A 24,964-nucleotide genomic window follows, 5' to 3' on the forward strand; every position below is an offset into this window, starting at 1 on the left:
TGATTTCTTTATAATAGTTTACTTTGTCTTTCTTTGCTGTCCTGTGAGATTTCCAATTAAGACCGTGACATCCTCATTTCTCCCATTTGCTTTAGCTCTGCTGCAATGAAGAGCAAGATTAAAAGTCTCTTTTGATATCGATGTTTTCTTTCTTCCTTGTCTTTATACTCACTGTATGCTTTCTTCATGATGATGATCTTGATGTCCTCTCACAGCGCATCAGGTCATCTGCCAGTAGTGTTCAAGGCAGCAAATCTGTATTGGAGATAGTCTCACAATTCAGGTGCGATAGACTCAAGGTCATGTTTTGATTCTTATGGACTTGTTTTAATTTAGCCTGAACTTAGATATGAGCAGTTGATGGTCTGTTCCACAGTCAGCCATTGGCCTGGTTTGTGCTGCTGATGGTGACTTTCTCCATTGTTCCTCCCGGCAGTTGTGGTCAATTTGATTTCTGTGTATTCTGTCTGCCAAATGCCTTTTGGGTTGTTGAAAAAAAGTTATCTTCTGTGAACAAATCTTTGATATTGCAAAATTATATTATGTAATCTGTTGCTTCCTATCACCAAACACATATTTTCCAATTACTGTTCCTTCCTCTTTAAAACTTTTTCATTCCAATTTCCAGTCATTTTGAATGCCCCGTGATGGCAGATTTGATCAATTTCAGCCTGAAGTCATTGGTATAATTCCTTAATTTCTTCATCACTAGCTTTTGTAATTTGTGCATAAGTTTGAATAATAGTTGTAGTGACTAGATTTCCTTGAAAGCAGATAGGTATAATCCGATCAGACAGCCTTGCACGTCATGATTGGATTAGTAGGCTTCTTTCTGGCAATGAATGCCATGACCTTCCTCTTGATGGTGTTATTACAGCCATAGTAAATCATATGATTTTCTGTTTCAAAATGGCCAATACTAGTGCATTTCAGCTCACTCATGTCTAGGAGATTGCTCTTTCTGTGTTTCATTTCATATTTGACCAATTCCAATTTTCCTAGATTCATACTTTGCACATTCCAAGTTCAGATCATTACCAGATTTTTTGCTGCTGCTGTTTGAGTCATGCTCTGTCAGCATATGAAGATCTCGGTGTCTCTAGTCCCATAAGCTTTACCAAACCCTCGTCATCACAGCCGACTTCACTTTGAGCAATCAACTTCCTCTGTCGTATTTGATTTCCTTATGCCCCACGGGGCCCAATGTCTGACACAATCTCTAACAAGTTCTGATTCCATTCACTAGACCTTCAGTTTCTGACAGTGCTTCCTAGCTATGAATAAGGTTTTCAGCGACTTCTCCCTGCAAAGGGAAGAGCTGAGTCTGTCTTTGTAATGTTAGTCTGGAAGCTCTGCTGAAGCTTGCGGTGACCCCGCTGGCATTAGGTAGACATTGACATCGCTTCCAGCAGCACAGCAACACGTAAGCCACCGCAGTATAGCAAACTGACCGACAAGTCGTGAAAAGAGCAACAGTCTTGGAGACCCAGAGGGACAGTTGTACCTTTTCAACATGTGGCTCTTAGGATCCATATGGGTTGGAGTTGGTTTCATGGCAGTGAGTTTGGCTGGGTTTTGTTTGATCATTATACTCAACTATGGAAAACCCAAAAGGATAAACAATTCCCTCTAATTGTTTTCAATAAAGGCCTTGAAGGTAGGATTCTTCACACAGATGAAGCTATAGGTCTTATTAAAATAAAGAAAAATCCTCAGAATGGGGGTTTTCAGGAAGCTGCCTAGCAGATCAAATTGTGACAGTTTTCTGAAGATGGGAGCATTGGAAATCTCTGCCCCGGTAGTGTCGGCTACAAATGATAGTTTTCAGGTCGCATCGTTACAATGTGATTGGTTTTCAGGATTCCTTGAAACTGAGGAAAGAGGACTACAGAGGAGTTAAAAATGCATGAAAGTTCACTGTTCTTACCAAAACTCAGCTTAAAATTTGTTTTTTATTAATAAATCTGTCCATTGTAGCAAGTCTGTTTAATTTAAAGGGTTAGAAAATGTTGAGTTCGATCATTTTTGCCATCTATTGGTCTTTTAGAGAGTCTTGTTTGTACAATATGTAAGCACTTGTCTGTTAATCAACTTATTGGTTACTTGAACACACCCAGTGGCTCTTCTGGACAAAGACCAAACAATAGACTCCCATAAAGATTATAGTCTGGAACACCATATGGTCTCATCTTATGGCGAGACATGGAGCTGCTATGAGTTAAAAAGTAGACTCTAGTTCAAGTAACAAACTAAAAGTTTTCATTGCCAATTCTAAAGTTTTTCTGTGGTGTTTCGGTGAGTAATTTCTGGGTATTATTTTGAAAAACAGTCTCAGATAAATTATTTGCTGCCTTTTATTTTACTCCTACAAAATGTATTCATTTACTCACAGATTTTTAAAATTTTATGGCTATTTTATTGTTATATATTGATTCTTTCTGGACATAGTAAAAGATCTATTCTATGGATAAGACAGTAAATTTTGTCAATGAGAACATATTGCTGTAGTGATCTGGTCTGGGGATCTATCCTATGAAAGGATAATAACATATTAAGAATATGATTTAACTTTTGTTTATTTTGACTATAAATATGAAACTGCATGTTATAGCTTTATTAATTGTAAACATGTAATTAAAATAATGCAGATATGTGGGTATTTAATTACTTCTATATTATCCATATATTTGTAAATATGTAAAAACTGTATTCATGAATCAGAGTATAAGCTTTAAACAAAACATGTCTTGAGAATATAATTATAGTTCCTCTACTTTATAGGCCTAACAATAGTAATTTTGATGATCTTATACAACATTTTAGTTGATTTATTTTCCTACCTCATACACTTTAAAAAATGAATTTTGACGATGTATTTTATGTACAGATACCTTATTTATTTTTGTTTTCTTTGCTTTTCTTCCTGCAGGACTTTGGAGATGATGGCTCATTATATATCACTAAGGTCACCACGACTCACATGGGCAATTACACCTGTCATGCGGAGGGCTACGAGCACATCTACCAGACTCACATTTTCCAAGTGAATGGTAAGTACCAATGAGTTGAAATATGTACCTATATCTCAAATTATGTGCATACACACGTTCTTTACTTACTGCTTGATTGGGAAAGTAAGACTTTTGATTGTGAGTTTAATTTTTCAAGATTCAATTTTTTATGTTTTGGGACTTAATGCTTATGAAAATCTTTTACAATTAAAAAAAAACCCCACTCACATAAATATAAGTAAGATGCAGTCAAAGATTTAATAGGGATCTTCTAGTCCTAAGGAGCCCTGGGGCATAGCAGTTAAATTGTGAGCTGTGATCTGCAAAGTCAGCAGTTCAAACTACCAGTCAGATCTGAGGGTCAAGGACAGGGCTTGTTACTCCTGTAAAAAAGTACAGTATATCGGGTAAGTATGAGTCCTCATTGACTCAATGGCAAAGAGTTGATCTTGTTTTTCTTCTTCCAGCCATAATCCCTTTTGTTATGTACTGAATATGCTAGCTTCCATGCCTGTGGTTATAATCCCATTTTGGACGGAGTTCTTTATTGAGCTGACGGACAAGATTAAGTTGTGATGTACTCTAAGTCTAGACAGCATGAATCAAGCCATCACTCTTTCTGTGTATGGTCTGCTGAAAGACAGAAGTATGCTTTCATATAAGAAAACTGTCTCAGAAGTAGGAAGAAAGAGAAATCTCAAGGCCATCAAGGAAAAAACACCCCCAGAGCAAGTGTGAAATTTCTGTGTCGAGTGGCAGAGGTGGAGACTAAAGGCACGAGAGGCTGCAGTAAGAATACCCGGTGATAGGACAGAGGACCGCTATTGAGACTGAGCCTGTGAGGTAGAGCATCAGGCTGGCTTCGTGGTCCAGGGAGGCAGAGGCCAAGGGAACGCAGGGCTGAGAGGCTGAGGACTAGGGAGAGACTTGACTACTGGCTGAGGAGACAGCTTACGACGAATCAATGACCGACTCTTTACTGTTTAAGGATCTTGATTTGTGATAACCTATTAAATCTCCAAATAAACACTTTAATTATGAGTATTGTGGAAATTCTATGCAGCCACTGCAACGGATTAAGTAACTTTAGTGTTCTAGTGTATTTGAAGATGTCAAAAGCAGTATGAAGAATGTATTACAGGCCTATGACTAAGAGGTTACTTCATTTGCTAATTACATTGATCCAGAAAAATGGGGATGCAGAATACAGAAAATGTATCAATTAATTAATAATTAATTTGGCTTGCACATAAATTCAGATAAGGCAGTGCAAGAATGGAAATTCCATACTATCATTCATATGCTACACTTTGCCCAACCTGGCTTGCAGAACTGAGTAAAAATTCCTCTTTGGGTCTCCGGGGGTGTAAATCTTTGCAGGAGCAGAAAGCTTCATTATTCTCCCTCAGATCAACTGTTTTCAAAATGCTGACCTTTTAGTTAGCAGTCCAATGTTTAATCCACTACCCCATCAGGGCAAGAGAAGTACAAAAGACTGAGAAACACACACAAAAGATAGCATCCAATGACCCTCCATAAATACAAATACATTCCCACATTGATTGTCCTGCCTTTTAAAATGTGTTTTGCTTTCTTTTGATGTTATGTTCTTTATTGTACATAATTTTAAGCATGGATTTTGTTTAAAATTAAGTTCAGTAAATTTGGTTTGCTCAGGCTATTAATACTAAATATTAATACTAAAACAATCAAACTAAAACAAAACAAAATTCAAACTCCTTGCCTTCAAGTTGTTATTGACTCATAGTGATTCCATGGGACAGAGTTGAAGTGACTGTTGATTTTCGAAATTTTTACTGTTTATAGGATTAAGAAGGCTCATCTTTCTCCCCCAGAGCTATTGGTGGTCTCAAACTGCTGACCTTGTGATTAGCAGCCCAACACACATAACCTCTACACCATCAGAGCTATTAATATAGGTTAACAAAATTGATCATGAGAAATGCACTAGAAAAATACAGTGAAACTTCCAGAAAATGCAAATTAACTAGCAAGTAGTGCATTAATGGTCCCAGTAAATCTTCAAAGGAAGATTTTAACTCCTTTTTCATTAACTTCCCAACTTTCCTTAACAATTTTAACAGACCTTTTGAAATAAGGATTTTGTCTGGAATTCAAAATACTTAACAATGTATCAATTAGTAATAAAATTAAAACACATTATTAACTATGAAAAAAGCTCTGGAAATATGTCATCAGAATTAAGAAAGATTGTTTTTAAAGTAAAGATTTAAAAATCTAAGTATCTGGTGTGCAAGTCAAACAAAAGCCCATCGGTCGTCCTCGTTCCTTTCAGACAGCGCAAAATTAGATGATTGAAATATGAAAGGGCTTCTCTGTCCTTGTCAGAAGAGCATTACGTATAAATCAAAACAGATGGATTCTACCCGTGGAATTCATTTCATGCTTTTTCTTTTTTTTTTTTCCTAAAGCAAATTGTCTTTAGATCTTAAGCTTATTATGTTTGGAATTTTAAAAATTCATTCAGCGTTTACGCTGACCACTGGCAGAAATACTATTGATAGTCACAGTAAATGTATCTGGACGCTGTAGCTTTTTCGTTCATATTATCTAAGATGGCACACATATTACTGAGTGTATTGTTTTTCACATAGCAGAAACTTGAACATAAATTATTGGTTTATTGTTGGTCAATAAAGAACATGCCTATTTTTCTCTCCCAAAGTTTGGAAATCAAGAAAGTCACAAAGTCAGAAATACACAGCTAAGGCATGACCTTCATTATTAGTGGAGCTCTTTGCAGGAAGCAACTTTGCACAGAGCATTGACGGGCTTCTTATTCTTGCATTGTAAAACTGAACTCCCTCATCCAACCTCAGAGCTTTCCCACGTCAAGTCTATGTGAGATAGGAATGCAAATGAAAATAAACACGCTTCAGGCAATAGAGTCCGTCTTCTTTGCAGTAGGCACATTGGTTCTTGCCTGGTGTTTTGCGCACATTCTGTCTGTTCCGCCTGCCTGGCCCGGGGCGGGGTTCTGGTCTCCCCGCAGTCTTGACGAGGATTCTGGCCATTGCTTTGACTTGCTTGCTTCTCTTCTGGTGGGTTTCTATGGTTATAAGTCTTTCCTTCTATTCCTCCTAATAATTCACTAATTTTTTCCCCTGAAAACCTTTCTAGCTTCTGTAATCTTTTCCTGATGTCTGGTGTGGTCTGGGACACAAAAGCTACATGAATGGCCTTGCAGTTATCTGGTGCCTCTGGGTCTATGGGGTATAGCCGGTTGGCATCAAACAACCTCTTTAAACAAGCTGCTTGGCTCTCATCCTTGCCCTGAATTACAGTAGTTACTTTGGGCAAATTCATGGGACGGCACGCTGCCTCCCAGAGACCACTCATCAGAGTCCCGGGGGGTAGGCGGGGAGGTGTTCCCTACCTTCAGGGAGGTTTGGGTGATGTAGCTGAGTTGGTCTGATGTCCGGCTTTTCCATGTATTTGACCTACAATGAGAGCTTGGACTGGCCAACAGAGAGAGAGATTAAAAGTTCCTTCAGAGGGCCATCCCAAAGAGTGGCCAATGAGGGTGTTCTGAGTCATGTATAAGTATACATAGATAGATACAGGTGATAGAAGATAAGCAGAAATATAATTTATTAAAATGCACAATAATGTTATCATTCGAATATTATATGTTGATAATTCAATGCCATCAGGTAGAGGGTGACTCCTGCTGGCCCTGTAGGACAAGGTCGAATGCCCCTGTGGGTTTCTGAGACTCTTTACTGGAATAGAAAGCCTCACCTTTCCCTCGGCAAACACATGGTGGCTTCAATTGCTGACCTTTCACTTAGCAGCCTAATGCGTAACCACGACACCACCAGGGCTATGCATATACATGTATAGTATACTGTATGTGTGTAAATGTGTACTTCCTGGAATCGCCTCAAAAATTAACCATCTGTACCGACATTGTTTTTTCAGTGCTGTTTGCAGGGGCACTTAAATGTAGACAAAGTCCTTATCTTAGAAGATCAGCCATTGTTTCTAGAAACGTTAATGATATGGTTGAGCTGTACATTAAATGGCTGACTTAAAGTCCTACAAATTCACTTTCTATAAATTTCACAATGTAAATTATTTTCAGTTCTATTATTCAGCAGAGCTCATAGGAGTTCCTACAATTAGATGGCATTATAACTTTAAGATACTCCAACATATGCACTGTTAGGAACATAGTGTTGCTCAAATCACAATCTATAAATTCAGTAATTGCTAAATGCCCAGAGAAGATTAAACTTTAAAGATTAATGTTGCAAAACAATTAGTCAAGAATAACTTATGCCCCAAATTAAATTAGTTTGCCTTATGAGTTAAAGTTCAAAGAACTCCAAATATTAAGTGCAGGAGAAATCCAAAGAATAACATTCCTCCAGGTTGTCTTACTTTGTTTGTACCTTGTGGATGAGAGACGTTTTTTGAAAAAGTTATAAGCACAGATATGTAGTCACCATCCGCATGTTGGCTAATTTCCCGGAGTTTCAGTGTGTCGTCTTGCTGCTAGTTCACAAATTATCTTTACAGATTACCACAGCTCTTCTTTTTCCCCTTCTTCTGAATACTGTCACACTGTATCATTTAAGAGATGCCATTTTATCTTACTATTTGCAGATTAAATACAGATATTTCTTTAATTTATCTGGCATAGCAGTACGTAAAAACGACTGCACGCAACTTCAATTCACCACAATCCAATAATGAAGCAGTGTTTTGCCCCCTGTCATGTGAAGTGTAAGGACCCTAGAACTTCAGCATTCTTGGGTCTCTCCTTTTCCATCCTTTGTCTAACCTAATCAAACTCTCACACGGGTTCTGAACCCAACACACACATACAGGATTTTGTCTCTGTTTGAAGGACAATTAAATATTGTTCAGAGAGATGGAGGGTGGGGAACCCAGGAAAGACACATCAGGATTTTGTCTCTGTTTGAAGGACAGTTAACTATTGTTCAGAGAGATGGAGGGAGGGGAACCCAGGAAAGACACACTTCTGGTATCCTTTGCATAGATCCGGATTTCTGAGTTTTCTTTCAATCTGATAAATAGCCTACAAAAGCTTGTAGTTCTGGCCTGCTTGTGACACATTGTGTCAAATTCCTTCCACCTAGTGTTCTTTTTATTCTGTATTTCTTTTTTAAGAAAGTGTAGGCACCCCAAAATCGTCCTATAAAAGTATAGCAAAGAGAGTATTAAAATACGAAGCTATTATTTCTCAGTAGCTCGTCTCTAGCTCTGCCCTCTGCTGAGGAAGCTTTTCTTCAGCTCACCAACTCTTCCCTGAGAGATCATGTGCCTTTGATTCACAGCACATCACCCTGCTGACGTTGTTTTACTATTGTTAGGTGCCCTGCGACGGTTCCATCTCATAGCAACCGTATAGACACGCAACACATGCCTTCCCCGCGGGATTCAAATTGTGTTCCCCTTAAACAGTCCTCCTGTTTTAGAGCCAAAAACGTTTGAAGAGGCAATAGCAGAGCTATTTAAGATTTGCAGATCAGAGGGTTTAAGATTTGCAATGAACTTCTCAGAAGACAGCCCATGCTAAGCTCAAATAATGGGCATTGCCACGATGGAAAATAATGTCCTCAGGGTGATATTGTTGATTTTTTTTCTCACCAAAGAAGTTTTTAGTGTTGCATACAAAGAAACCTTTTTTGCCCCGTTGTTTTTTGAAGACACCTCATGAGATAAGGGAAGGCTGTTGCTCAGAGAACTTGTGCAGCCCTTCACTTCTTCAAGAGACGTGTCTAAAGGAGTTTCATTTGGAATGACCCAGAAATGTATGACCTGGAATCATAGCAGTGATACTTTTTGATTTAACCTTTATATTTATGTTGCCTTTATGCCCTAGACAACTGTTTGTTTATTGTTTGTTTTCTTTCACCATGTCGCATGTATTTGCACAAGTTGCTCTATTGTTTTCTGACTTGCATGGCTTTTCAGTGAGAAATATGCTGCACTCCGAGACTTCAAAAATTATTCTTCCTTTAGACGCGTCTCATGCTTTCACTTTATCGTGGAGTTTCAATTTAATTGTATTATCTTGTTGGTTTGAGTCTGTTGTTTTCCTTCTATTTTTATCCATCCACTGTCCTCTGAAATTTCTGAAACTCTGGAGAAACGTTTTTCCACAAGTGGGGAATTGTTGGGTTATTATTAATTTTCCAAATAGATTTTGGCTGGCCCAGCAATTACAAATATTTGTGACTGCTGGATACTGTTTCATAACCTATCTAGTTCTGTCTTTTTTCCGGTGTTTTTGTCTGTGGATGTGTCTCCTTCTTGCTATACTTCATTATATGGAAATCTGATGGCTCTGACTTCAATATAACAATAATGATAATATAATTCATATTAATAATATACCTCATTCACAATTATTCAATATTAATCATTTAATTCATCTATATTAATCACAAAATTGACTTTAGATTTTTTTTTTACTTCTCAAAATAATATGGGATTTGAAAAATTTCTTTCTTGTGTTCACATTTTTCTTTAAAGTACATACATCGATTCTGAATAGCTATTGCTACATTTTTGATGGCTAATAATGCCATCTCTGTTACTCTCTTTTTCTTGTGTATAGTCACATTTGTTCTGCTGTTTCTCATGACTATTATTATTGGTTGTTGGATTGTTGAAGATTATGCATTTCTGGCTTCTTTTGAGGAGGGCGATGTTTAATTTGGGTACTAATTTATTTGAAGATCAAGTTAATCTTTTTCAGGCTTTTTCTCAGATCTTTACTTCTTCTGAGGTGTGATGAACAATGATCCTATTTACGGAGGAGTGAAGCATTGCCTGGCCACGAGCCCTCTTCCCTGGTGACGGTTGAGCGCTCTGTGATTGTGTGCAGCTCCTGTGTCAATGTGATTTGTTGAGAGTTTTCCTCTTTCTCTCTGACCCTTTATTTTACCAAGCGTGATCTCCTTTTCCAGGTACTAGTCTGAGGTCGTTAGTTTATTGTGCCAACCTGGCTGATGAACACAGGTGGTGTAAATTGAAGGGTAGGGGTATAAATGGTTTGGTGAGCCTCGCCTTTCTAGTTCTCGGGTCTCTTGCTTTCTGATGGTCAGACCAGGGTGCAGCTGCCTTAGCAGTTCCCTGGTTCAGCTGGCAAGGCTCACTTCTTGCAAGACATCCCTGAGGAGAAGCCTCAAACACCTCCCGTAATGCAGCCCTGGGTGCTAGAGCAGCCGTGTGTAGCCCCTGCCAGTGCTGAGATGCTTACATGCTCACTGACTTGGCTTTCCTCCTGCAGCCAGCGTCATTGTGTGTGTCTTGTGAGATTGAGGAGGATTTTGTAGGTCGGTGTTGAACATACAGGTTAATGTTGGACTTGTGGGCTTGGACAGCACTGGGTTGGGATGCTTTCTGAATGTACACTTACCGGACCCTTTATATAAAAGTCTCTCTTATACATATGAGTTTCTGTGGATTTGATTCCTTAGTTTACCCAGACTAGCACAGGGATCACAGCCCTGAGGAACTAATTTCCCATGTGCAAACATAGTTGTTTTATATTTACTAACAGGACTATTTATCTATAAAAAAGGGTACAGCAGTGCAGATGGGAACTGGAAACGCAGGGAATCTAGGACAGATGAACCCCTCAGGGCCAGCAGTGACAGTGGGGATACCGGGAGGGAAGGGGGGCCAGAAAGGGGAAATCAAGCACAAGGATGTACATTAACCTCCTCTCTGGGGAATGGGCAACAGAAACGTGGGTGAAGGGACACGCCAGGCAGTGTAAGATAAGATAAAATAATAATTTATAAATTATTAAGGGCTCATGAGGGAGGGGGGAGCCGCGAGGGAGGAGGGGAAAAAGGAAAATGAGGAGCTGATTCCAGGAACCCAAGCAGAAAGCAAATTTTGAGAATGATGAGGGCAATGAATGTATAAGTGTGCTTTACACAATTGATGTATGTATGGATTGTGATAAGAGTTGTATGAGCCCCAATAAAATGATTTTTTTTAAAGGGCTTGCTAATTCCAAAGTTTTTCACCATGACTTTCTCTATTCAAGGAATAGGAATCATTCTTCAGAGACTTAAAATTTGTATTAGTGAAAGGCAAATTTTCTCAAGACCCTCAGTTGTATAGATGTCTGAAACATAATAAACATGGTTAATATTGGCAGCATCAGCTTCAACTATAATATATTCAGAAATTTCAAGTAATACTCATGTTCTCCCACAGTCCAGTACCTAATGATCCCCCAATCTATGACAGGTACTCAGAAGTATATGAAGGAAACAGGGTTACACAATCAAACAGCATCAGTTAAAACAAGAATGGTTTGGGCTGATATAAGATAGGGATCTCTATTAATTATTAAAATTTAAGGACATATACTTAATTTATTGTAACTCCAGGTAGTTTAGTTTTTGTCACTGTATGTGAACAAAAGGCTGCTTGTTGTTCTCAACTTAATCAGTCTGATATCCACCACATGAAAATTACTCTTCCTTAACTATTACAAAGCCAAGTGCTGCCCTGGGACCAAATTTTGGTCACTGGAATGAGAAGAAGAGTTATAATTTTGTAGTGATCATAAAAAAAGAAGATATATGCCTTCCGCCCAGCCTCCCTGCCCTCCCCCCACTTCGCTTGTTAGTAAAGATGTGATGGGGGCAGCCAGAGGTTCATTTTAAACTAGGAGAAAGTAAGTTATTCAATGAAGTTATTAGACGAAAAATGCAAAGGGGTTCTGCTTGTGGAAGTCTGAATAGTATCTCCCCAAAAGGTATACACATACTAATCAATTGAATTCTATGGTTATTATTTTATACGGTGATGTTAAGGAGCTTGAGATGTGGAAATTATCCATGATCATCTACCTATACTGCTACATATCATAACAAGTTTCTTTAAAATAAGTTAGCATGAAAGTCACGCGGGCAAGTAGGAAATGCAACAAAAGAAGTTGGAGTGATTTGATGAAAGGGCTAAAAGGCCAACTAAGGAAGGTGGCCCACAGAAACTGAGGGCTGAGGCGACAGATTTTTTTCTTAGAATCTCTGGAGGGAACCAAAGCCTGCCTTTAGCTCAAAGTTAGGGATTTTATTTTAAATTGCAGGCTTCTAGAAATGCATAAGAATAAATATGTGTTGTTTAAAGCACTGAAGCTGTGACAAGGAGTATGGTCCACCACCACACAATTGTCTCCAGATCTCCCTTCCACACATTTAGTGCCTTTATAGCCACTTGATGTGACATTATGCCCTGCTTTGACGTTTTTGTTGTTGAAATCATTGTATCCAATAATTGGAAATGCGTTGAATGAAATTTTAAAATATATTTTTAGGTAATAGGGCTTTTAATACAATTAGTGAGCTACATATATCTCAAAGGGTCTTTGAGACTGGGTGTCTGGACTGAATCCACTTCTGCAGATTCGTGCAGTTACATATGACCCACCAGGTGGCAGCACCGAACACAAGGCGAGCAGCAACTTTCCTCCGAAGCCCAGCCCAAGCCAACCAAACTCCCTGCTGGAGCTGAAGCTGACTCCTAGCAACTCTGTGTGATAGGGTCGGACTGCCCCTTTGAGTCTCTGTGGCTGTAACCCTCTGTGGGAGTAGAAAGCCTAGTCATTCCCAACCTGTAAACCTTAGAGCGAGAAAACGTAGGGACTTGCTCTGTGTATCATGAGTCATGGAAAGTTAAAACAGTAGAAATGTATTGTCCTAACTTCTATTGTGTTGGGCGCCTTTAGTTGGCTCTGACTTACAGAAGTTATTTGTGCAGCAGATCGAAGCACAGCCCAGTTCTGCGCCTCCTCTCAATCATTCTGATGTTTGATTCCATCTAGGAAGCAATCGTGGCAACCATCTCGTGCAGGGTCTTGCTCTTTTCTCAGTCCCTCTGCTGTAGTAAGCGTGCTGCCCTTCTCCAGGAGCCAGCTCTTCCTGACAAATGGCCAAAGCATGCAAGTCCAAATCTAGGCATCCTTGAGTTTGAGGAGCGCTCTGGCCTTACTTCTTTCAATACAGATCGGCTTGTCCATTGAGTAGTACATGGTACTTCCAATATTTTTCTCCAGCACCGCAATTCAAATGTATTGATTCTTTTTCAGTCTCCCTATTCAACGTCCAACTTTCACATCCATATGAGGCAATTGAAAAATACCATGGCTTTGGTGAGGTGCACCACAGACCTCAAAGTCACATCCTTGCTTTTCAATATTCTAAAGCGGTCTTGGGTAGCAGGTTTACCTAATGCAATGCATATTTTCATCTGATAATTGCTACTTCCATGAGCACCTCAAGGGGCTTGAAGTTCAAAAGCACATGTGTGTTAATTGGTTAATAGTATAGTATAAACCAATACAGTGGTTTATGCAATGACATCAAACTTACTAGCATGAATATCTACAATAGTTACATGGTTTACTCCACTGCTTTGGGGATATCTTTGTGACAGCAGCTTAAATGAGAATGAAGAAAATATACTACTTGATGACTATTAGTATTACTATCTCGCTTTTGCTTAAGCCATTATATTTTAAATATTTGTTTTTCAAGAAATTTGACCCACATTTTAAATATATTAGGTTCATTTCTCTTTCTTAATGTAGTCACTCATAAATTGGTGAAGAGGCTATGTTTTGTAGAGTCATCCAGTGGTCCAGGTTCCTTCCATCTGGAAGGCATGGTATCACATAAGCCTTATGATCTCCAAATTTTTCTTTAAACCTGGGAACTATTTGTCACCTGCCCTTGAGAAGGAAGGAAGCCCCTCAATGAGATGGATTGACACTGTGGGTTCAACAATGGGCTGAGGCACAGGAACAACTCTGAGGAGACTGCAGGGTCTTGCAGTGTTTCCTTCTGTTGCACACAGGGTCAGAATTAACTCCATGCCACCTAACGAAAACAGCAACGACAAAACATGAGACAAAGTATAGATATTATGAGTAAGCCAGTAGAAATAATTTTCAATTGCTATATTATCTAAATATCTTATTGCTAGTATATGTTTTTGCCTTGATTTGGACTCAGTTGTTCCATGTAACATAGTAGAATTGAACCATAGCATTGTCTTGGATGTTATTTCTATGGAATCAGATTGTTAGTCCTTCCTCCTTCAGTGCCCCTGGTTGAGTTCAAACCATTAACCTTTTATTGAGTAGCCAGATGGTTAACCGTGTACTTCTTCCAGGGTATATCCTTAGTACCACAATTCCTTTGTAATACTTCAAGAAAGTATTGCTCCTAGAAATTTGAAAACACATACACAAAATAAAGAATCTCATCCCATAGTTAGTTTGAAAATGATTTTTTTAGAGACTTTGAGTGCTCCACTGGATCTTTTATATCTGTTTGCAGACAATATACAGTGTGTGAGTATTGGGGGACCAGATCATGTTTGCCTGTTTCATATAACTCACAATTATGACTTTTATTACAAGGGAGTCAGATAAACATAAAATACTGGTGAATTCAGAAAACAATGGGCAAAAGTTTAGTGTTTGTCTCTTGTTTATCTCCCCAAATATGTGCTTCACCTGTGGATGCAATTTCATTTAGAAATGATGTTTTTCTTGGTAAGATGATGAGGTCATCTCTGTGTACAGTGTCACATGACAAAAATGTTTGAGCAATAGGTTAAGCTCAGAAAAAGCAGGTGTAAAGTATTGACCAGTATTGTCACTGAACTGAACATTCTACAATCCCAGATCCATCTAGGAATCCAGAAACTCTAAGAATGCATGAATCAACAAGACAAAAAGTAAACACTGCCATCAAATTAATTCCCACTGATAGCGACCCTGTACCTTTCTCCCCAGAGGTGACAGAGCTAGAGATTCTCACTAGAGCTGGTGCTCTGAATGCAGACTTCTAGCCTCCTAACCTGCATACATATGAGACACTGGGTATCTGTTTTTCAAGGCCATCATGTGTGCTACTTCTGCATTAGCAAATTAAACAGTGATAATCCATACTGTTTAAGCTAGACCAACATTGTTCTTATAATCTTTCTGGGAGAAAGATTAAACCAGACCTAGTGCCTCTTTTTCTCAGGAAACACCACTCCACACACCAACTCTGTGGCTATCTGCCAGAGTGAAGTAAATTGACTTCACTCATATGCCTAATCACAAAAGTTTTAGATTCCTCCTTACGTTAGTAGATCCCTTCACAGGATGGGAGGAAGCCTTCCCCACCAAACAGGAAACAGCAGATACAGTCACAGGCATTTTACTGACCCAAATCATTCCTGGGTTTCGCTGCCAAGATGAGAGGTGAAAAACTGAGACGCAGAATGGAGACAGAATTCAGCCAGGAATGTAAAGTTGAGAAAGATTTTATTAAGGCAGGGGAAGAATTCCCAGGCAGATTCCACAACCTAACGAACTAGGTTAAGGAAGTCATTCCTGGCAGTAAGGTGGTGGGATATATATATGGTTTGAGCTAAGGACGTATGTGCTGTAGCTGCAGGATTTGAGACTGGATGGGGCCTGTGAGTAAATCATCTTGTTTTTTCAGACTTGCTTCATACTTCAGTCAGGAATGCTTGGGGAAGGGGCTGGGTGAGCCCTTCCCAGAGAGATAAGCACCTTGGAATGCTGGAATCAGGGGCCGCAAAATCCAGCAGGTCATCTGTTATTCTGAGAGACTGGGGGAAGGGGCTCTCTGGTCCAGACCCGGTCCAAACATTTTAGACTCTTAGTGGTAATGGACATTGGGTTCTGTCTTTAGCTACTTCCTGCTGAGGTAGAGTGACGAGGGTTGAGAGTAAAAGTCAGAAGGTTTGGGGTTTGGGCCGGTTGACAGTGGACTGTAGGGATGAAGCAAGAGCTGATTGACGGTCAGGTCCTGCAAAAATTTCAGCATGCAGGGAGCTTGAAGTAACAACACACAGCTCATTATTAGGGGCCTGACTAGGGGCATAATCCAGGTCGGGACAGGATTTTGAAAACACCAGGAAGGGCTGGTAGTGCCCCACTGATGTCTTTTAATTTCATCAGCCATGTTGCAGAGTACTTTAACATTTTGTTCAACTATACCTGATTCATTAATATAGTAACAACTTCTTCACTTAAGAACATGAATGTTCCTCCCTTATCTGCTGTTAGTAAGTCGAGGGCTCAGCAGTTCTGTAGGGTGACTTGTGATAAGGAAGTTACCTGCCTTTAGAGGGAGACAAGAGAGAAGTGGAATCCACAGAAGTGGAATCCATAGAAAATTCTACTTTGCCATTAAACCTCTGAGCTTGAATAATAGTTTGTCCTATTTCTCCTGCCGACATCCTGGCTGCAGCTAAGGAGGAAGCAAAACTGAGTCCTATGAATACTGGCAAGAATATTGCTCATTTGACTTGAGGGATAAAACGAGTGTGTAGTTCCCACAGCCACTGGAATTCAGCTTGCCTTACATCGTAAGTTGTAGAACTGCAGTGACTGGGCAGCAAGGGGAGAGGTGTGAGGGATTGAGGCACTTTGTGAGGATTCCATTGCACCAGAAATGGGCTCCTCCGGAGGCTTTGAGTGAGCCTGTAACTGTTTGGGTGCGGTTGCAGCTGGGTAGGCTTTGGGTCTCTGCTGTGGTTGGTAAATAGCACAGGGTATCATGGATGTAAGGTATCAGGCACAAAGAACTAAAACATCATATCATTGTGTGCTCACCTTCCCAATATGATCACTGAAGACAAATGGGTGCATAAGCAAATGTGGTAGAGAAAGCTTATGGTGCTTGGCTATCAAAAGATAGCGTCTGGGGTCTTAAAGGTTTGAAGGTATACAAGCGGCCATCTAGCTGAGAAGCAACAAAGCCCAAATGAAAGAAGCACACCAACCACCCTGTGTGATAATGAGGTGTCGAAGGGATTAAGTATCAGGCATCAAGGAACAAAAAATCATATCATTGTGAATGAGGGGCAGTGAAGATTGGGGACCCAAAGCCCATCTGTGGGCAACTGGACACCCCCTTACAGAAGGGGTGTGGGGAGGAGATGAGCCAGTCAGGGTGCAGTGTAGCAAGGATGAAACATACAACTTTCCTCTAGTTCTTAAATGCTTCCTCCACCCACACCCACTACGTATACAAGTACTGGGGAAATGTTACAAAACACTCATGAGGTGGCCAGCAGCACTTATAGGGTAGTATGATGACTAATTAATGTAATGACACTTGTAAAACAAGAGAGCTAAAAGAAGGTTAATGTGATAATGAGACTTAGTTGATCTTAAAGATTTAACAGGAGGCCACTCTCAAGATAGCTTAATTAGACTTTAAGCACCTTTTGCAATTTATATGTGTACTTGTTAATCCATATGTTCTAAAAATAAATTTTGCTTCATGTGAATTAATTCATTTACCTAATCTCTTTCACTGTGTTGTTTTACTGCTATTGGGGATGGTGGTTTCTTGAGTTTTCTAATTTATGTGTGCGATTCTTGATTGATCTTCCACACACTGTTCAAATTGTACTACAATTCAAAAGAGTACAATGACTTTGAAAAATGCAAAGCAATCACTCTTTCCAATTTTAGGTTTATCTGATAATTTGATGGGCTTTTGGAGCTAACCATTATAATATTTAACATGCATTTTTGTAGTATATAAATTGCATTTTATTTCATTCTGTGGTACTTGAGCTATTAAAAAAAAAAAGAAACTCACTGCCATTAAAAGCTGACTCACAGTGCCCCTATAGGCAGAGTAGAGCTACCCCATGGGTTTCTGCAATTAAATCTTTACAGGTATAGAAATATCCATCTTTCTCCCAAAGAGTGGCTGGTGGTTTCAAATAATTAAAAACAAAATTTAACAATCAAATTGAATGTCATTTATAGCAATAATTTAGTCATCAATTTTCCAATTGTCCTTAGAAAATAGGGAATTATATTTTCACATTCTGTATGCAATATTCGAGTGTATTCTCCAGATGAATGTTTGTTTTATTTCTGCCAATTATATAATTTGTTTTAAGTTTTATTTAAGTTATTTTTGCTATTTATTCCTTATACATAAATCTGCCTAGGTCTATGTTCCAATGAAGATTACTATTGTAATACTTTAGCTTTTAAATTCAGCAAAGCAAAAATAATTCTGTGAGTGGTCTTTTCCTTTCCCCTGCCTGCCTGCATCAGATTCATTTGTTAATGTCCAAGTCAGACCACATGTTTTACATGAAGATATGAATGACAATATCACCCATTGCAGAAATTCTACAGTAGATTTTTTCACTAGGAATAGTTAACTTGATATTTACACCAACTTCCTTTAAGCTTTTTGTTTGGTTTTCTTGATCGATTGATTGGTTGGTAATTTACTAACTAGGTATACAAAAGAGGACTAAGCACCTTCTCTGAAAAATCCTTTGTTTTATTTGTAATAATGATTTTTGTATTTTAGAAATAATAGTGTAGACAAATCTTCATTGAGCTGTTGTTTATTGTTAAACTGAAAGCTATGGAATTACAGCCAAGTAAAAACAACTAAGTGATGCAGACTAGTTCAATTGACCACTCTACAGTGAACCATAAAACTGTGTGTCATAATATCACTTTCATGAAGATGGAATCAGTGTTTAGATATAGTTGCACAGAAGATAAGTTCATTAATTAAATGCCCTGTTTGCATATGAAAGGATCTAGATAACACCACTGTGGTAGTTACATAATCTCCTCTCAACTTGCAAAGGGGTGGAGTCTAGCCTGTCAATCAGGTTGCAGCTCGATGACCTCATTTGGAGGCACGTATGAAATAAATATCTCTCTGGAGGTCAGAGGCACTCACTCTCCACTTCGTCTTCCTGCTGACAAGACACATGGAGCTGTGCTGATAGAGCCAGAGCCCTGGAGCTGGAGGAGTCACGTGGAGACCCCTGCCAGCGCTAAAACTTTCCACTACCATTGGATCCACAAGATTGTCCACCATTGTGTGAGTCTGAAGAGGAATTTGCATACCGGTATCAGACATAGGGGCTAATATCGGAAATAAGGATTTGACCTGGACTGGGTTGGGATGTTTTCTCAATACGTAATTGCTCTTTATCTAAAGATCTTATCCACATATGAGTGCCCTGGATTTGTTTCTCTGGTCAACCCAGACTCACACAACCACAATACGCTTCAAAAAAGTGAGGAAGTTGAGAAGCACTTGCAGTCTTCAGTGTGGGTTATAACTCAATGTAAAAAAAAACTGAAGAATATTGACAGAAAAATGTACCCATATGAAAGATCACTGGAGTTGGAATGTTGTCATTATTTTACTATTAATAAGGAAGGAAGCGTAAGAAACATATAAATTCTTCCCTTCAGGCTCCACATTTCCAGCGAACACAAATTGATTTAAGCAACTTTGCCAGAGGGGAAGTTGAGGATTTTCTATACATTGAAAATTATAACAGTGATTTTGTAGTGTGCTTCTTAACAAAACACAGTTGTATTTGTCAATTTATAGAATGCATGCCTTATCCCCATGAACTTTACGCCTGATGGTCCAGTGGTGACTTACTGGTCTGTGGTCTGCACGGTTCCCAGGTCAAACCCACCAGCTGCTCCTCGGAAGAAAGATGGGGCTTTCTGCGCCGATAACATTTTGCATCCTTGGAAACTCCAAGGGGGCGGCAGTCCTCCACGCCCCTGTCGGTCGCTGTGAATCCGCATGGACGCACGGCAATGTTATTGTTGTTTTTTAAACACTGTTAACTATTAACATAATTGATGGCAATAAATTATGAGATTCTCCTCCTAATTCACTTGTAATTTAAGATCACCGATTACAATACAAACCAAATAACAGTCAGGCTAATTGATGATAATACTACTGACAATAAATATAGCAGTCATATTCTGAGTCAAAATGCATTAAATATGCTTTTAAAGGATGCTTTAGAAAGCATCTTGAAGATTTGTATGCATTATGAAAATACTTTAAAAATAATTATGTTATATTAATGAGTATCAGTATTATATTACCAAGTTCATAAATTTCTGTTATATACTATAATGTCAAGGAAATTAATTGTTCATTGATAGCAATTAAATTTTTAAAGAAGCATAATATTATTCAACAGGGATAGATTTCAGCAAATATTTTGTTATATTTTAGAAACAACAAAATATGGTAAAGAGTAGTGCCATCTGTTGATAAAACAGAAAAGTACATTTTGTCTTGAGTAAAAACTTAAATGGAGGAATATATTTCCAAAAAAGACACCTTATTATTTCAAAAAGCATTATAAAATATCATTATAATTTATTACAGTGCCAATTCAAATTCTGGAAACATTAAGATTAAATGTGTGGTTTTGATTAATAATGTGATGCATCTGATTAAAAATACAGTTTTTGTTAAACTATTATTCATTTGATTGATTAGAAAGTGTAATAACTGATGGAAAAATAAATTTGATAATACAATTTTGTATCCTAAGGAACAAAAATATGAGAAATATATATTATTATGCTGAATACTGGATCAGTGCTCTTTTTATGCATTCAATTTTAATATGTGGAGAATATTTTAAAATGTAGAAGTTTGAATACTTTGTCTTTAGTACCTACTGTGGCTACTTTGATGGTTCTTTTCAAAATCTGGCTTTTATTTACATAATAATGATAATAGACTGTTAATTTGAAAACTCATATTAGTTTGACCCTACTAATCAGGTTAGATTATAGTAAACTACTTCTCAACAATTCTAAATCAGACCTTAATTTTTCCAATTTTTCTGTGGTATACTGTCTAGAACAATTTGTGTACTACCTGGTCTAATTTTCAGTGTCATATTGAATAGTTAACGAGAGCTATATTTGTAAACATACTACTGCTTATGTGATCAACATTTTGGGAAATAAATTGGAATAGATAGCAAAGGTAGTATTGTTTGAATCCTGACCAGATTTTAAGATACTGCAAGTGTCATTTAACAGATCATTTATGGCCATAGCTGATACGTCTCCCATGAAAAATTAACATTTCCATGTCTTTACCATCTTCAGGACCTGCAGTGTGTTTTACCAATAGGGGTCTGCCAAGGCTTTAATCTGCATCTCTATTTGCGGCTGACACTTTCAGCATTATTGGATCTTCCAGCCTGTATGGGCCAAGTGGTCACACAGTTTGCATGACAACCTGGAACTATCACAGAGCCTTCTCAAAATTAACATCTTTTTGAGTCACATAAAGGACTAATGACTGAAATTTGCAAATATTATATTAAGGGTCATATGCCTTTATGTTTGAAAGTAAACATATGGCAATACTTTTGAAAATTAGTTATCTCTGTAATTTCCTTCAACGTTCATGTATTGTAATTAGGAAACCAAGAACATCTGCTTGAATTACCAAAGTATTAAAATTCACTTGCATCTAGCTACAGCATATAGCTCAATCATAAGATAAAAATTCACTTGAATCTAGCTACAGTATATATCTCAATCATAAGATAAATCACTTGAATTTAGCTACAGCATATATCTCAATCATAAGATAGATCCTAATATGTTCCACTTAGGTGATTTGAAACAAAATTAATTACTAATAATATAATTGAAAAAATTGATTTGTTTAAGCACATGACGATTTTTTCTAATTTTAAAATAAAAGCTATACTTATTTTCCTTTCAAAAAAAAAATGAAGTCAGAGTAACAAACCTAAATGAGGAACATGTTGCCTCCCCAAACCAAAGACATCCAGTAGGCATTGCAGGAGGGGTCAGAGTAAAAAATGCATCTGTCATTTTATAAGGGATATTTCAGTATGCCATTCCACCAAACCCCAACTTGTGTGCTATCAACCACCTTTGGAGGATGGTGCCTGGATTTTTGTTGGACTTATTTTCCATGCTCTGGCATGCAGATATCTTACTAATTAATCAAGGATAGTTGATAGTTCTGGCTCACTAGGCTCCATCAGCATAAGATCATGAATGTGACTGACCAGAGTGATGTCTTGTGGAAGGAAAGGCAATCCAGGTCCCTGCAAACTTGTGCGTGAGAGGTGATACACACCTAAGGAAAGACAATGGAGGCATATTTTATAAACAAGGATTGAGAAATTCAAATTTGTCAGATCAATCTACCAGGTTCCGGAAAATGTGTGATTTTCTCAAGCAATGAAAATGTATCTGGAACAGAAACTGCAATTGAACTCACCACCTGGCTAAGTTTATGTTAATCTACTATCACACTCCAGAATACATCTGTTTTCTGCACAGGCCCAATAGGCAAGCTGAATAGTGATGTGGTGGAAATCACCATACTTGCATTAAATTCTTGATGGAGTCACTGATTCCTGCACTCCTTCTGGAAATGCTGTAATGTTTTGGCTACTGTCGTTCCTGTTCAGGATAAGTATAGTGGCTTCCACTTGGCTGTTTCTATCATAATTTCCCTCCCTCCACTTATCAGAGATCCAGTGTGCAGACTCTCCCAGTGGCTGTATATGTTTGTTCCGATTATAGTTTCTTGACCTGAAGAACTCAGTACAAGATGGGTTTGGAGATACTCTGGCCTCACTGTGAGGGAGGCTTGAGCTAAAACTCTCTTAATAACTGTCCTCCATATATCCTCTCCTGACTGATGGACTGCAGTGATCTGGGGGCCTTCTGGATTTTGCATCAGTTCAGAACCAGTTCTGTTTAATCACAGAAAAGTCCAGTTACGTATTTTACCCAATGGACAATTACGCTTTGTAAAAGGTCATGCACTATTTGGGGGAAACTGGAAGAAAATCAATAGTAAAAATGGTTGACAGTGTAGTGGGGCCCATCCTAAAGGGGTCCTTGTCTCGCTCTCCTTCATCAAAGAGATGAGGGGTTGTCAATTGGTCCCTCTGAAAATTAATTGTGACTCCCTATTTTGGTGAGTAAAGTTAGACTTCTCTTCACGTGGGATAGAATTCAACTTGCACAATGTAAGTAAATATTCAGTAGATTTTCACTCATGAAGACATTGTGATTACACAATGTCATTCATTGTTGTTGTTCGGTGCTATCAAGTTGTGGAACAGAGGGACATGCACCCTGTCATGCACCATCCTCACAATTGTTCTTCTGTTTAAGACCATTGTTGCAGCCCCTGAGTCAATCCAGCTTGCTAAGGGCCTCCCTCTTTTTCACTGTCTCCTTCTTTACCAAACACGAGTCCTTCTTTAGGGACCTGCTTCTCCTAACACCATGCTCAAAGCACATGAGATGAAGTCTTAATTCCATGTAAATCAAATGATTAGGATTCGTGTTTTGATTCTTTTTAATTACTCTAAAACCCTGCTCTCCTGGTCTCTGGAAATTAAAGGCTGTCATTTGGCCCCCGGAACCATAAGCTCTTGTCACATCCATTGCAGTTAGATTTCCAAAATCAGTAAGGGAAGTTCCCACTGAAATATATGATATACTTTGTCTCCAATTACATTTCATTCCCTCGTAATTGTAAAAGGTGTGTCCACTGAGTGTTTCTGCGACCTGGATGGGTAGGTTATCTAACTTGATAAATTCACCTTAACACTGTAATTTCCTTAAGACTTGGATATGTTCTGATGTGTACTAAGGCAGTTCTGACATCACAACTTTAGTGTAGGACAACTTTTAAGTCATCATTTCAGTCCATAAACCAAATGAACTCTTAGAATCTTTCTATTTATTGCCTTGAACTGTAACACGGAATGAAGAATCTCTGTTTAATGGGCCCATATCAATAAATTCAAACTGATACATCATTATGTTTCTTGCCCTAGTAGCATACAAAACTAACTGCTACCCCAGAAAATAGCCCCTGCATTTGTTTGTATACATTAGAAAATTCACGCAGTTTTTATGGAGAGTAGCAAATGTCCCTATAAGTTGCATTTTGTGCATCAATTTGTGGGACTCACTAAGACTTCAGCATAATTAGAGATCAATGGACAAGTTGGATGCTGCAGTCAGCCCTGAGAACATTCAGTAATGTCCCCAAAGGCATCTACCCCAGTGATGCCCATAAGATGCCCCCATGGCAACTCAAGCAAACATTCCTCAGGAAACCTCTAGTAGCCTCATCAAATGAAGGTGGAAGGGTTGGTTTTCTTGGCAAAGATGGTTCAACACAATTTAGGGCAACAATGGCCCCACCTTCATTATCTGAACACATGTTTTCATTCCAGTTTTCTGGATTCCATTTCTTTCATATAAACGGTCTCAATTTAATCTCAAAAAAATTTTGAAGTTGGCAGGAGGCAGGGAAAGATGGCAGATTAAACTGGTCACATGTAGGTAAATCAGAATATATGTGTATGAGTAGTTATGGGTGAGTCCAGATATGTGCATCTCAGTATATATATATACACATACATATACACACAGCTGTACATATACTATACAGATTTATTGATGCATATCTCTATGTACCTATCTTTCTATTTATCTATCTCTATTTCTATAGATATTCATAGAGGACATAGGTATACATATTAGCAAATGGCTTGCAAATTTGGTTTTCTAGGTTTGAAGGATTAGGACATTAGTCTGATTGGATAACCCAATAAATTTGCATACTATAGTTCACAAAATTCGTCTTCTGCTTCCTAGTGAAGTGAGTGCTATCTGGCATCTTAAAAGCTGCCAGCAGCCATCTAAACTATAACTAGCAGTTTCTCTTCATTAGGACAAAAACTGAAAGGAGGAAATTAAAGTCTCAGAGAATAAAATAATCTATAAGGAGACCAGGTAGCACTACCAGGTAAGCTTTGGACTGTGAATTGCAAGACCTACTGTTTAAACTCACCATCTCCTCTAAGGGAGAAAGATATGTTGTGGTAAAAATTAACAGGCCTGGGTGCCTATCAATTGATGACAGTGGGTACAGGGTTAAGAATTTACATAGCTATTGGCTCAAGTACCTATCACCAGAAGAATTAGATTGTGCCCAGTTATTCTTACCAGCTTTTTTGATCAGGGGCACAATAAATAGACA

At 38.4% G+C, this 24,964-nt stretch overlaps 1 protein-coding gene across 1 annotated transcript in view; it reads left to right on the forward strand.

Annotated features, from left to right (window-relative positions):
* Positions 1-24,964, forward strand: part of FSTL5 (follistatin like 5) — a gene marked incomplete at its 3' end in the record, with an annotated part of 780,165 nt that overhangs the window by 573,440 nt on the left and 181,761 nt on the right. The window contains exon 9 of the mRNA XM_004708783.2: positions 2,930-3,050. Within this exon, the coding sequence (XP_004708840.2) occupies positions 2,930-3,050 (121 nt within the window). The remainder of the gene's footprint in view (positions 1-2,929; positions 3,051-24,964) is intronic.

The sequence above is a fragment of the Echinops telfairi genome, unplaced genomic scaffold (genome assembly GCF_000313985.2).
Source record: "Echinops telfairi isolate 266 unplaced genomic scaffold, ASM31398v2 ScPeMD7_5868;HRSCAF=6743_0, whole genome shotgun sequence".
Taxonomy (NCBI): Eukaryota; Metazoa; Chordata; class Mammalia; order Afrosoricida; family Tenrecidae; genus Echinops; species Echinops telfairi.